This window comes from Engystomops pustulosus, chromosome 8, assembly GCF_040894005.1.
Source record: "Engystomops pustulosus chromosome 8, aEngPut4.maternal, whole genome shotgun sequence".
NCBI classification, from domain to species: Eukaryota; Metazoa; Chordata; class Amphibia; order Anura; family Leptodactylidae; genus Engystomops; species Engystomops pustulosus.
This window is the reverse complement of record NC_092418.1, coordinates 80198291-80213336: the sequence shown is the minus strand read 5'-3', so window position 1 is coordinate 80213336 and position 15046 is coordinate 80198291. Positions and strand designations below refer to the sequence as shown.

The following is a 15046-nucleotide window of genomic DNA, read 5'->3' as shown; positions in this document are numbered from 1 at the left end:
TAGGTTTTAGTCACATACAAATTTTTATATGAAAACACTTGGGTGGGAATACATAGGCCGTCATGGTGGACTAATGAAAATAGAATTACCGGTGAGTAACTAATTCATAATTTCCACTTCGTCCCCCATGACGGCCCACCTGGAGGGATTACTGCCTGTAGAACTTTGCGTCCAAAGGATGTCTTTTGAAGAAGGTAAGTCCAGCCTGTAATGTTTTGAAAACGTGGAGGAGGTGCACATGGTTGCAGCCTTGCAAATTTGTTCCAACGAGGCTACTCTTCTCTCTGCCCAGGATGGGGACACTTCTGTAGTTGAATTTGCTTGTATTCCTGAAGGTATTGGTGTCTTCTGGATGTCATAACATGACGCGATTGCTATTTTCAGCCATCTAGCAATGGTTGTCTTGGACGCCTTCCTCCCCTTGTTTTTCCCCTGAAATTGGATAAAGAGATTAGGGTCAATACGCCAGGGTTCAGTAGCTTTTAAATATTTTTCTCACAGAAAGAAGGAAGTGTAATCTCCTGATTCCTGTGCAAGTCTTAGACCACCTGTGGAACAAAATTTGGGTCCAACATAAGCATAATTCTATCTTCAAGAATTCTCATGTAAGGTTCTCTAATCGATATAGCTTGTAGTTCATCTAGTCTTCTGGCTGAGGTGATGGCTATCAGGAATACAGTTTTTAATGTTAAGTTTTTTACATTAGATGAGTCAATAGGTTCGAATGGCTCTTTTACTAAAGTGTTAAAACTAATGACAGGACCCATGAAGATGTTTCATTAATGATCTGGGGTCTTGATCTAGAGCAGTGATGGCGAACCTTTTAGAGACCGAGTGCCCAAACTCCAAACCAAAGTCCATGTAATCATCGCAAAGTGCCAACACGTCTATTTAGCCTAAAATCACACCATACCACTCTATAAGGGACATATAATACTGCCACATGATGACCATTACAGTACAACAAGATAAATACCACCATACTGATAATAAACAGACTACAGAAAGTCCAACATCACCAATTATATCACAAAGCAGGAGCAAATACAGCAGGGAATATTACCCCCATCCAGTGAGGAACACTACCCCCATCCAGTGAGGAACACTACCCCCATCCAGTGAGGAACACTACCCACATCCAGTGAGAAACACTACCCACATCCACTGAGGATCACTACCCCCATCCAGTGAGGGACACTACCCCCATCCAGTGAGGATCACTACCCCCATCCACTGAGGATCACTACCCCCATCCAGTGAGGAGCACTACCCCCATCCAGTGAGGAACACTACCCCCATCCAGTGAGGATCACTACCCCCATCCACTGAGGATCACTACCCCCAACCAGTGAGGATCACTACCCCCATCCAGTGAGGATCACTACCCCCATCCAGTGCGGATCACTACCCCCATCCAGTGAGGAACACTACCCCCATCCAGAGAGGAACACTACCCCCATCCAGTGAGGATCACTACCCCCATCCAGTGAGGAACACTACCCCCATCCAGTGAGGAACACTACCCCCATCCAGTGAGGAACACTACCCCCATCCAGTGAGGAACACTACCCCCATCCAGTGAGGAGCACTACCCCCATCCAGTGAGGAACACTACCCCCATCCAGTGAGGATCACTACCCCCATCCACTGAGGATCACTACCCCCAACCAGTGAGGATCACTACCCCCATCCAGTGAGGATCACTACCCCCATCCAGTGCGGATCACTACCCCCATCCAGTGAGGAACACTACCCCCATCCAGAGAGGAACACTACCCCCATCCAGTGAGGAACACTACCCCCATCCAGTGAGGAACACTACCCCCATCCAGTGAGGAACACTACCCCCATCCAGTGAGGAACACTACCCCCATCCAGTGAGGAACACTACCCCCATCCAGTGAGGAACACTACCCCCATCCAGTGAGGAACACTACCCCCATCCAGTGAGGAACACTACCCCCATCCAGTGAGGAACACTACCCCCATCCAGTGAGGAACACTACCCCCATCCAGTGAGGAACACTACCTCCATCCAGTGAGGATCACTACCCCCATCCAGTGAGGATCACTACCCCCATCCAGTGAGGAACACTACCCCCATCCAGTGAGGAACACTACCCCCATCCAGTGAGGAACACTACCCCCATCCAGTGAGGAACACTACCTCCATCCAGTGAGGATCACTACCCCCATCCAGTGAGGAACACTACCCCCATCCAGTGAGGAACACTACCCCCATCCAGTGAGGAACACTACCCCCATCCAGTGAGGAACACTACCCCCATCCAGAGAGGAACACTACCCCCATCCAGTGAGGATCACTACCCCCATCCAGTGAGGATCACTACCCCCATCCAGTGAGGAACACTACCTCCATCCAGTGAGGATCACTACCCCCATCCAGTGAGGAACACTACCCCCATCCAGTGAGGAACACTACCCCCATCCAGTGAGGAACACTACCCCCATCCAGTGAGGAACACTACCTCCATCCAGTGAGGATCACTACCCCCATCCAGTGAGGAACACTACCCCCATCCAGTGAGGAACACTACCCCCATCCAGTGAGGAACACTACCCCCATCCAGTGAGGAACACTACCCCCATCCAGAGAGGAACACTACCCCCATCCAGTGAGGATCACTACCCCCATCCAGTGAGGATCACTACCCCCATCCAGTGAGGATCACTACCCCCATCCAGTGAGGATCACTACCCCCATCCAGTGAGGAACACTACCGCCATCCAGGGGCAATATGAAGGATGGTTGAATTCGGCAGGGGGTGTGTAGGGTAATGTGTATGTTGTGTGGTGGAGGGTGGGTGCACTGAACAGCAAATCTACATGGAACCAGGCAGGTGAATTTACCATCAAATCACCACATGACACATGTCTGTGGCCACACACACATACATATATAATACATATATATACTGCCCTTGGTCTGGAGCTCTGGGCACCTGTGCCATGCTGTCAGTGAGGGCAGTGTAGTGCACCCCAGGGTCACTGGCAGCATGGCACAGTGACAGGAGCACTGGACCAGGGGCAGTATACATGTGGCCACAGACATGTGTCATACAGGGCAGTTTGGGACACTAAACAATAAGCACCTACAGTTGTTCAGTGTCCCAAAGCTGCCTGCCTGCTGCCTGTGCCATATACACACAGAGCAGCTCCTGCCCTCCTGCTGCACTCCTCTGTACTCACTGTGCACAGGCTGCTGCGTGCTCCCGCTGTTCTCTCTCTCTCTTCATGTTCCCGGGCTGAAGGGGGAGGGGGAGGGAGTGGAGGGGCGGGCACAGACCTGCTGCTGTGTCTCTAGGCAGCACTAATGAGCACAGAGCAGGTCAGACGCAGCCTTCAGTGAAAGAGATCAATTGGAGCTCTCGGCGATCGGCAGCTTTTCCTGCCTGCCGGGAGTTCTAATGATTAATATATAGACAGCAGGGGAGATGGCCTGCGTGCCCACAGAGAGGGATCGGCGTGCCCTCTCTGGCACGCGTGCCATAGGTTCGCCACCCCTGATCTAGAGGATGCTCTAATAAATCTTTTGACCCACCTGTGTTCGATGAGGGGCTGATTGAAGCACTAAAAGCCGACAAGTGGACCTAGATAGACCCAACTCCAGACCCTACTGAAGAAAATCGAGGACCAGTAAAACTTTTGGGTTAGATTAGGAAGGTGGATTATACTTACAAAAAGATGAAAGTTTCTTACATATTTTGTGGTATATTGCAAATGGTTTCCTACTTGCCTTGAGAGTTTTAATAACTTCAGTAGAAAGTTCCTTGAGATCTTAAATAGTTGGATTCAAGATGCAGGCTGATAACTGTAACCTTCCCGGATTCGGGAGATGAATTGGACCGTGTGATAACAGAAGTATTACTGGATCCTGCGGTGACATCCTTCTCAGTAGCGGGTACCAGCTTTTTATCGGCCAGTTTGGGCGAATGAATAAGTTTCTTGTGTTTTCTTGTTGTATCTTTTCCAGGACTCTTGCGATCAGGGGAATAGGGGGGGGGGGGGGGCGTATGCTAGAGGAATGTCCCAAGAATGGGAGAATGCATCTAGATGTTCCTTGTTCTCCCCTTTTTCTAGTGAAAAGTAGTGGTGGCACTTGGTGTTCTCTTTCATTGCAAACAGATCTATTTGAGAATTGCCCCAAAGAGATATTAGACTGTGGAAGATCTCTTCTTTTAGACACCATTCTAACAGGAGAATTTTCTTCTGACTGAGAAAATATGCTTTTTTGTTCTCCGTACCCTTCAAATGAGTAGCTGATATTGATATGATATGACGCCGGGAAATGTAGTTTCTCAGGTTGCGGCTAACGTACCAGATGACAGCTCAGGGAGGGCCGAGGCCGACAGAGAACCCCAGCCCGCCGGCATGTGACATAGTATTACGTCACATGTCGGTAAGGGGTTAAAGATTAAAAGCTAATGTAGCCACTACCTCAGTCGCCCGTACTGTGTACTTTTGGCTATCAAAGCTGGAAAGTTATATTAGTAATGGCACCCCTAGAGAGCTACTTCTAGAGACTTTACCAACCGCTTTTAACGCCGATGCATCAGGAGAATTCGTCAGATTTTCAGCAAAAGGGGCCTTATCTATTGCGACCAGGCGATCCTTATGGCTAAGACAATGGTGCAGGGATTTAGCAGCCCTTTCAGGACTATGGAGACAAAAAGTCCGAAAGGAGGTAGAGGCTTCCTTCTCGGTTCCAGCAATTCTGTCCCTTTTTAGGAAGCAATGACGCCGTTGTGGGAGGAAGGTTACTAAGATTCTATGCCCAGTGGAACAACACTTACATCCAATCCATGGATTCTTGACATAATAGGGGCAAGGTTACAAACTAGAATTGACCTCTTCTTGTGTCCAGTGGGTGCAGAACCATACTCTAATCCTGCATGGATGGATGGATACTTCAACCCTGGGACCAGAATCCTCTACACCTAGACAGAAACATCAACACTACTCCTGCTCTAAATCTCTAATTTGGTGGACCAGTGTCACACATTTTAAAGAATATGGGGTACCATGGCATCCCTGGCCCCTGTCAATAATACAGACAGTTGCAAGCCAGAAAGGCTGTGGTGCAAATGTAGCAGGTTCCTACTTTCGGGGAATATGGCCGCTTCTTATCCAAAGGATGTCCTCCAACTATCGGTAATTTAGAGCTGGTCCTATAAGCTCTGAAGACAGTCTGTTGAAAGGTCTACATGTAAAGATCCTGTCAGACAATTCTACGACAGTAGCCTACCTACAACATCAGGGAGGTACAAGATCTCCTTACCTTATGGACCTCTCAAGCGAAATATACTTTTGTGCAGAGATGAACATTATATGGTTCACCTGAAAGGGAAAGACAACAAAATTGCGGACTTTCTGAGCAAGAAAAAGCTAGACCACAACGAATGGTGTCTGAACCAGGAGGTGGTCCATCATCTAAGCCAGATATGTGGCATGCCTGTGGTGGATCTATTTGCCACCAGGGAAAACACAAAAGCGGAACTTTTCTTTTCTCTGAATCCTTCAGATACAGTATCAAGGATGGATGCATTCATTCATAAGTGGGATGCTCCTCTAGCTTATGCATTTCCTCCGCTGCCTATAATAGCAAAGATTATACAGAAGATCCAAAGAGACAGATCCAAGATCATCTTAATCGTCCCTTTCTGTCCAAAAAAAGAGCTGGTTTCCGCTCTTAAAGAAGATGGCTCAAGCAGAACCCTTCATGCTACCCAATCAGAACCTCCTATACCAGGGACCACTTCTCCTTCCGAATCCTCAAGATCTCAAACTCTCAGCCTGGATCCTGAAAGGAGACTCCTAAGGGCTAATAGCCTATCTCATAAGGTAATCTCTACCTTATAAGCTAGTGGAAAACGAGTTTCCTCAGCCTTTTACCTGAAGATATGGAAGAGGTTTGTTCTGTCTGTGGTTCAGTTGTCCCCAACCAGTCTTCTCCTAATATCTTAAAGATCTTGAATTTCTTACAAGCCGGTTTTGACAAAGGTCTGAAAACAAGTACCCTCAAAGTTCAAATTGCAGCTCGGAGTGTCGTCTTTGACTCATCCTTGGCTGAACATGGATGGATCAAAAGGTTCGTGAAAGCTACAAACAGAATTAGACCCTCAGTTAAACCCTCGGTAGCCCCCTGGGACTTATCCTTAGTACTAAATTTTCTTACTGGGCCTCAATTTGAACCTCTTGAGTTAGTTAGCCTTAGGAATTTAACTCTCAAAACAGCCTTCCTAATAGCAATCACTACAGCTAGAAGGATTGGGGAGATTCAGGCTTTTTCAATAAATGAACCGTATTTTCTGATGAACGTATTGTTCTAACGCTTGACTCAAACTTTGTTCCCAAGGTCATGACATTCTTTCACCACAATCAGGAGGTGGTCCTTCCTTCATTTTTCCAGAACCCAAGATCTTCCATAGAAATTGTCTGGCATTCCTTAGATGGAAGGAGATCAGTAGTCGGGTACATAGAAATCTCTAAAGTCTGGCAAAAAGACTTTAATATTCTTCTCCAATTCCAATGGAAGAACAAGGGCAAAAAAGTCTCCATATCCAGATGGATTAAGGACACCTGTCATCAGGTCTCTGTCACTATTTCTGTCACTACTACCTGTTGGAGCAGCTCACAAGGATTCCATCCCAGCCTTTATCTAGTTATTTCATATATTAATCATTATAAAATCATCTATTTTTTATTATGTAAATGAGGCTGGTCAGAGGCAGTGATGTCACCCCTGTTACCCCTCCCCTCCTCTCCCCCTGCTCATGTCTGTGTGTAATGTATAGTAAAGCATTGCTAGTGTCGGTGCTTTATCTGCTGACATGCTGCATCCTCCTAATACACATGTGTGAGACACAGACATGAGCTACACATGAATCTGACATGTTCTGCTATAACATGGCTGCCTGGAGCTGTTGTATCTCTCCTATACACACACATGCACACACAGGCTGCAGGGGGCGTGGTCACCAGCACCAGGAAGCACATCATTATACAGCCTCACACTATTATACAGGCTGTCAGTCGAGCACTGGGGGTGCGGCTGTACCTCCCACTCATGAATAAGCTGGACAGCTTGAATATGCTAATGACTCATTGGACATTTAACAGGTCATTTGCATACAGCTTTAGGACCTCATTGCTTAAGTTTACAGGAATGCAGAGGGACAATGAAGGGATAAATGCTTTCTAATGGCAGTTTATGAAAATATATTTAGATTAAGGGTTTATTTTGCATGACTGGTTCTCTTTAAGACTGTCATCTAAATAGAACATCTCCAGAAACTGTAAGTGCCCATTTCACCAGAGCTATGGCGGCCTCCTGGGCTAAAAAGAGAGGAGCCTCTAAAGACCAAATATGTAAAGCGGCTACCTGGTAATCTTCGCTTACTTTTGCAAAACATTACAGATTGGACATTCCAAATAATCTAGACCTTTTCCTTTGGGAGGAAAATATTCCTCTGTTTTACCTCCCTAAAAAAAGCTTCATCTGGTATATCTCCAGGTGGGGCCGTCATGGGGGACGTAAGGGAAGAAGTGAATTAGTCTTACCGGTAATTCCATTTCCTTTAGTCCACATTGACTGCCCATATATTCTACCCCCACCCCACCCCACCAAGTATTGTTTCTGCTTGATATAGTAAACTTGAAAGTTTTGATTTAGATTGTTTGTGAACAGTAAATCTGTTTGCATCCAAGACGGTGTAGTTATTTGGTAGACACTGGAGTACGGATGCCGGGGTGGGGCATTTTAACTACTCTGCTTCCTGTCCCCCATAGAGGTCAAGGGTCATCCTCCAGGTGGGGCCGTCATGGTGGACTAAAGGAAATAGAATTACCGGTAAGGGTGATGCCACACATAGCGTTTTGAACACGTTTTGGTCAGTTTTTAAGCGGTCCGTCCAAAAACGCAAGCGTTTTGACCAATTTTATTTAAAATAATTGGTAAAACCTGTCAAACTGATGCGTTTTCAAAAAACACATGCGTTTTCTAACAGACGCTTTTCACATGACATGAAGTGCTGAATACTTAGTGACAAGAGAAGATGGGAGGGGCTGGCCGAGCAAGACATGCCCTCTCTGATGCCAGAGAAGATAAAGTTAATTTATGGGGAAGTAAGGCAAACAATATTTAGCTCAAAGGGGGTCAGTTAACACCTTAAGGACGTAATCTGAATGTATGTTAAGGCTCAGCCCTTTTTTATTAAATAAAAATTTCACCAGGTTTTCAAGAGATTTGAAAAATGCCAAATCTTTGGTGACCAATTCATTTTGGAAGTGCCCTGTAAAGGCTTATGTACTATATACCCCCACAAGTAGCACCATTTTATGAACCTAACATCTCAAACTATTCAAAGCAGCATTTGAGAAGTATGTTAACACTTGAATTCTTTCTCTGGAAGCAAACAAAAATGGATTGGAAATTTTGAAATATCAATTTTTGTATAAGATTATTCTCATCTAGCCCTAAAATGTACACATTCAGAAGGAATGAGAGGTAAAAATACACCCCAACATTTTGGCCTGTTTCTTCCGTGTACAGCAATAAATATGGATGTCAACTGCTATTTTGCTGTACAGCGATGTCCAGAACAGAATTGGTGCTATTGACTTTTTGGCAGGCCAATTTAGCAACAAATATTTTGTGCTGCCACCGCGTACTTGAAGAGCCCCTGAAGTAATAGTACAATAGAAAACCCCCAAAGATTTTACCATTTTGGAAACTGCACCCCTCTATCTAGGGCTGTAGTGGGCATTTTTGCCCCTGGCACTTTCATCACTAGTCAGAAGGCGCTTTCTTGGAGGTTCCTCGGGGTCACTTTAGGAGGACGAGGTGGACAAATAAAATGGACACTCGTCCCCACTCGCAGACTCTGTTTCTGAGGCAAAAGAACTATGTGCCTCCAAGGCTGTGTACATTTTCAGGGCCACCCGCCGATTTGTCACCCTTTCACAAATGCCGGAGATGCTCGTGTCACTGTCCTCCCTGTATGATATCTTGGACGTGGAGCATGAAGAGGTTAATGGGGCTCTATAGGAACCTGTCACTACCTGTAAAATGTGGTGACTGTTTCCCTTTAAGTTGAATTTGTATGCAAGTCAGAACTGGTATATTTTATAATTGTAAATCCAGACAAAATTTCTTTTTGTCCCAGTGACAATTGGATTTTCAAAATTTTGTGCTGTAATGAGGATTAGCAATTGAGCTTCATTACAGTCACCTTACAGCTGATCTCGGTCTGGGACTAAAGAAAGGTATACAGAGAGCTACACAAGGGGTCACAGTGTGCAGAGGGGTCTGCATCTTTTCATGAAAGGTGATATGATATTGGTAGTCATTAATGTTTGCAAATAGATTACATGCAATAACTACATGTAATTTATCTATACATGTTAATACCAATGTGTTATTAAGACATAAGGTAAATGAAGTTCATCCTTATGGCAAGTAGAATATCTGAACAAATGGCTATAGACAAAGATGATATTTTTTTCACTTGAAGACATGAACTGTATTTAACTCCTAGGCTGCAGCACATGAAGAAGCTAGAATTGGCAAGGATGTGGGAGAATCCAGGGGGTAAGTATCATAGAAATGTTGAATAGATGTAAATGTCAGCAGAAGTGAATGTTTTTAGCACCTTGCCACATATGGATTCACGGGCCGAGCCCTTGCCATACAGGCCAGGTGGTTTGGTGCTGGCAATACGACTACTATATGCAACAATTGTGAGTGTTAACTCTTTACGTGCAGTTGGCATGTAACGGTGTGGGCGGCACCGTTTTGGCTGTGAGTCATCGCCATGACAGCCTGGAAGTCTGTTCCACCAATCATCTGCAAAAAATGCCATAAACGGCTATACTGTAGTATGTTAGGATTGATAAGACCCTCTAGGGCAGGGGTCAGGAACCTTTTTGGCTGAGAGAGCCATAAGCGCCACATATTTTAAAATATAATTTGGCGAGAGCCGTACAATATGTTTAAAGGGACACTGACTAGTACTGCTGTACTAAGCCACAACTGGACTGAAACAATGGTCATTTGCTGTAAAATAAAAACTAGAGAATTTACATTCGAGCTTGCAATCCATAACATCTCGTCCAGCACTCTGGCTTCTTTTTAATGTGCATGACTGGATCTGTCTACTTCCCACCTGATGATGAGAGAGGGGCAGCTATCAGGCCTGCGCAGAAGAAACATGCATCACAAGCTCCAATATAAATTATCTAGTTTTTATTTTACAGGGAATTACCATTGTTTCAGTCCAGTGGTGGCTTAGTACAGCATGGAGAGACACTGTTACACACAAGCCTCAGCTTCTGCAGAACCTCCTCATACATGCAAAGACGACAGGAGTAAGACCTGCCGTCTTTGTATCCCGCACAGTCATTTACTATGGACATTTACGAGAAGAGTACCACTCACCCCATCGTTATCAGATGGGTCGTAGACAATGGGACAAAGCCCATTATTTGTGGCCTGCAAAATGCCCCCATGTTAATGTGCATGTTGCCTAATATTGCACCCACACACACACAGTACAATACACATGACACACTGATACTGCACACACAAACATACATACATACTTACAGTACAATACATATGACCCACTGATACTGCACACACACACACATACATACACACATACATACATACATACATACATACAGTACAATACATATGACCCACTGATACTGCACACACACATACATACATACATACATACAGTACAATACATATGACCCACTGATACTGCACACACACATACATACATACATACATACAGTACAATACATATGACCCACTGATACTGCACACACACATACATACATACAGTACAATACATATGACCCACTGATACTGCACACACACATACATACATACATACATACATACATACATACAGTACAATACATATGACCAACTGATACTACACACACACATACATACAGTACAATACATATGACCCACTGATACTACACACACACATACATACAGTACAATACATATGACCCACTGATACTGCACACACAAACATACATACATACAGTACAATACATATGACCCACTGATACTGCACACACAAACATACATACATACATACAGTACAATACATATGACCCACTGATACTGCACACACAAACATACATACATACATACAGTACAATACATATGACCCACTGATACTGCACACACAAACATACATACATACAGTACAATACATATGACCCACTGATACTGCACACACAAACATACATACATACAGTACAATACATATGACCCACTGATACTGCACAAACATACATACATACAGTACAATACATATGACCCACTGATACTGCACACACACACATACATACATACAGTACAATACATATGACCCACTGATACTGCACACACACACATACATACATACATACAGTACAATACATATGACCCACTGATACTGCACACACACACATACATACATACATACAGTACAATACATATGACCCACTGATACTGCACACACACACACACACATACATACATACATACACAGTACAATACATATGACCCACTGATACATATGACCCACTGATACTGCACACACACACATACATACATACATACAGTACAATACATATGACCCACTGATACTGCACACACACACATACATACATACATACAGTACAATACATATGACCCACTGATACTGCACACACACACATACATACATACATACATACAGTACAATACATATGACCCACTGATACTGCACACACACACATACATACATACATACAGTACAATACATATGACCCACTGATACTGCACACACACACATACATACATACATACATACAGTACAATACATATGACCCACTGATACTGCACACACACACATACATACATACATACATACAGTACAATACATATGACCCACTGATACTGCACACACACACACATACATACATACAGTACAATACATATGACCCACTGATACATATGACCCACTGATACTGCACACACACACACACATACATACATACATACATACATACAGTACAATACATATGACCCACTGATACTGCACACACACATACATACATACATACAGTACAATACATATGACCCACTGATACTGCACACACACACATACATACATACAGTACAATACATATGACCCACTGATACTGCACACACACACATACATACATACATACAGTACAATACATATGACCCACTGATACTGCACACACACACATACATACATACATACAGTACAATACATATGACCCACTGATACTGCACACACACACACACACATACATACATACATACACAGTACAATACATATGACCCACTGATACATATGACCCACTGATACTGCACACACACACATACATACATACATACAGTACAATACATATGACCCACTGATACTGCACACACACACATACATACATACATACAGTACAATACATATGACCCACTGATACTGCACACACACACATACATACATACATACAGTACAATACATATGACCCACTGATACTGCACACACACACATACATACATACATACATACAGTACAATACATATGACCCACTGATACTGCACACACACACATACATACATACATACAGTACAATACATATGACCCACTGATACTGCACACACACACATACATACATACATACATACAGTACAATACATATGACCCACTGATACTGCACACACACACATACATACATACATACATACAGTACAATACATATGACCCACTGATACTGCACACACACACACATACATACATACAGTACAATACATATGACCCACTGATACATATGACCCACTGATACTGCACACACACACACACATACATACATACATACAGTACAATACATATGACCCACTGATACTGCACACACATACATACATACATACATACATACATACATACAGTACAATACATATGACCCACTGATACTGCACACACACATACATACATACATACAGTACAATACATATGACCCACTGATACTGCACACACACATACATACATACATACAGTACAATACATATGACCCACTGATACTGCACACACACATACATACATACATACAGTACAATACATATGACCCACTGATACTGCACACACACACATACATACATACATACAGTACAATACATATGACCCACTGATACTGCACACACACATACATACATACATACATACATACATACAGTACAATACATATGACCCACTGATATTGCACACACACACACACATACATACATACATACATACATACAGTACAATACATATGACCCACTGATACTGCGCACACACACACACATACATACAGTACAATACATATGACCCACTGATACTGCACACACACACACATACATACATACATACATACAGTACAATACATATGACCCACTGATACTGCACACACACATACATACATACATACATACATACATACATACATACAGTACAATACATATGACCCACTGATACTGCACACACATACATACATACATACAGTACAATACATATGACCCACTGATACTGCACACACACACATACATACATACATACATACATACAGTACAATACATATGACCCACTGATACTGCACACACACATACATACAGTACAATACATATGACCCACTGATACTGCACACACATACATACATACATACATACATACATACATACAGTACAATACATATGACCCACTGATACTGCACACACATACATACATACATACATACAGTACAATACATATGACCCACTGATACTACATACATACATACATACAGTACAATACATATGACCCACTGATACTACATACATACATACATACATACAGTACAATACATATGACCCACTGATACTGCATACATACATACATACATACATACAGTACAATACATATGACCCACTGATACTGCACACACACATACATACATACATACATACATACAGTACAATACATATGACCCACTGATACTGCACACACACACACATACATACATACATACAGTCAGAGGTCGCATTAACGCCTCACCACGCGTCATAGACGCGTGATGAGGCGCCATTACCCCCCCAAAATAATTGCCATGCGTAAAGTTACGCTTGGCAATTATTCCTTGCAGTGCGCAGGCTGAGCGGCCCGGCGCGCGCTGCAAAAGAGGTAAATGTCGCGCGATCACAGCGTGTGCCGGACCGCTCAGCGCGACACTTGACACAGTGATCTGTGTCAGCAGTGCTCCGGAGCAAGAGCGCAGGCCCCGCGATACCTGTGGACAGCGGGGCTGCTGCTCCCTGTCCTGCTCCATCTCTACCTGCCCGCAGATCCGGACGGGTGAGTGTGTGATTGTAGGTGTAGTGTTCTGTGTGTGCAGTGTAGTGTAGTGTTCTGTGTGTGTAGTGTAGTGTTCTGTGTGTGCAGTGTAGTGTTCTGTGTGTGCAGTGTAGTGTTCTGTGTGTGCAGTGTAGTGTAATGTTCTGTGTGTGCAGTGTAGTGTAATGTTCTGTGTGTGCAATGTAGTGTAATGTTCTGTGTGTGCAATGTAGTGTAGTGTTCTGTGTGTGTAGTGTAATGTTCTGTGTGTGCAGTGTAGTGTTCTGTGTGTGCAGTGTAATGTTCTGTGTGTGCAGTGTAGTGTAGTGTTCTGTGTGTGCAGTGTAGTGTTCTGTGTGTGCAGTGTAGTGTTCTGTGTGTGCAGTGTAGTGTTCTGTGTGTGTAGTGTAGTGTTCTGTGTGTGTAGTGTAGTGTTCTGTGTGTGTAGTGTAGTGTTCTGTGTGTGCAGTGCAGTGTAGTGTTCGCTGTATGTGCTGTGTAGTGTGTGCTGTGTGCGCAGTGTGTGAATGTGTGAGTGTAGTGTGTGCTGTGAGTGTAGTGTGTGAGTGTGCGCAGTGTGTGAGTGCAGTGTGTGAGTGTAGTGTGTGTGTAGTGTGTAGTGAGTGTAGTGTGTGCTGTGTGCGCAGTGTGTGTAGTGTGTGCTATGT

The 15046-nt window shown here is 43.8% G+C and overlaps 1 protein-coding gene across 3 annotated transcripts in view; it reads left to right on the top strand.

The window, feature by feature from the left end:
* The window catches only part of RBM44 (RNA binding motif protein 44), a 121029-nt gene that overhangs the window by 73907 nt on the left and 32076 nt on the right, over window positions 1-15046 (top strand). For all 3 annotated transcript variants that reach the window (XM_072121401.1, XM_072121402.1, XM_072121403.1), the window contains one exon: window positions 9558-9610. In XM_072121401.1, coding sequence (XP_071977502.1) covers window positions 9558-9610 — 53 coding nt within the window. The remainder of the gene's footprint in view (window positions 1-9557; window positions 9611-15046) is intronic.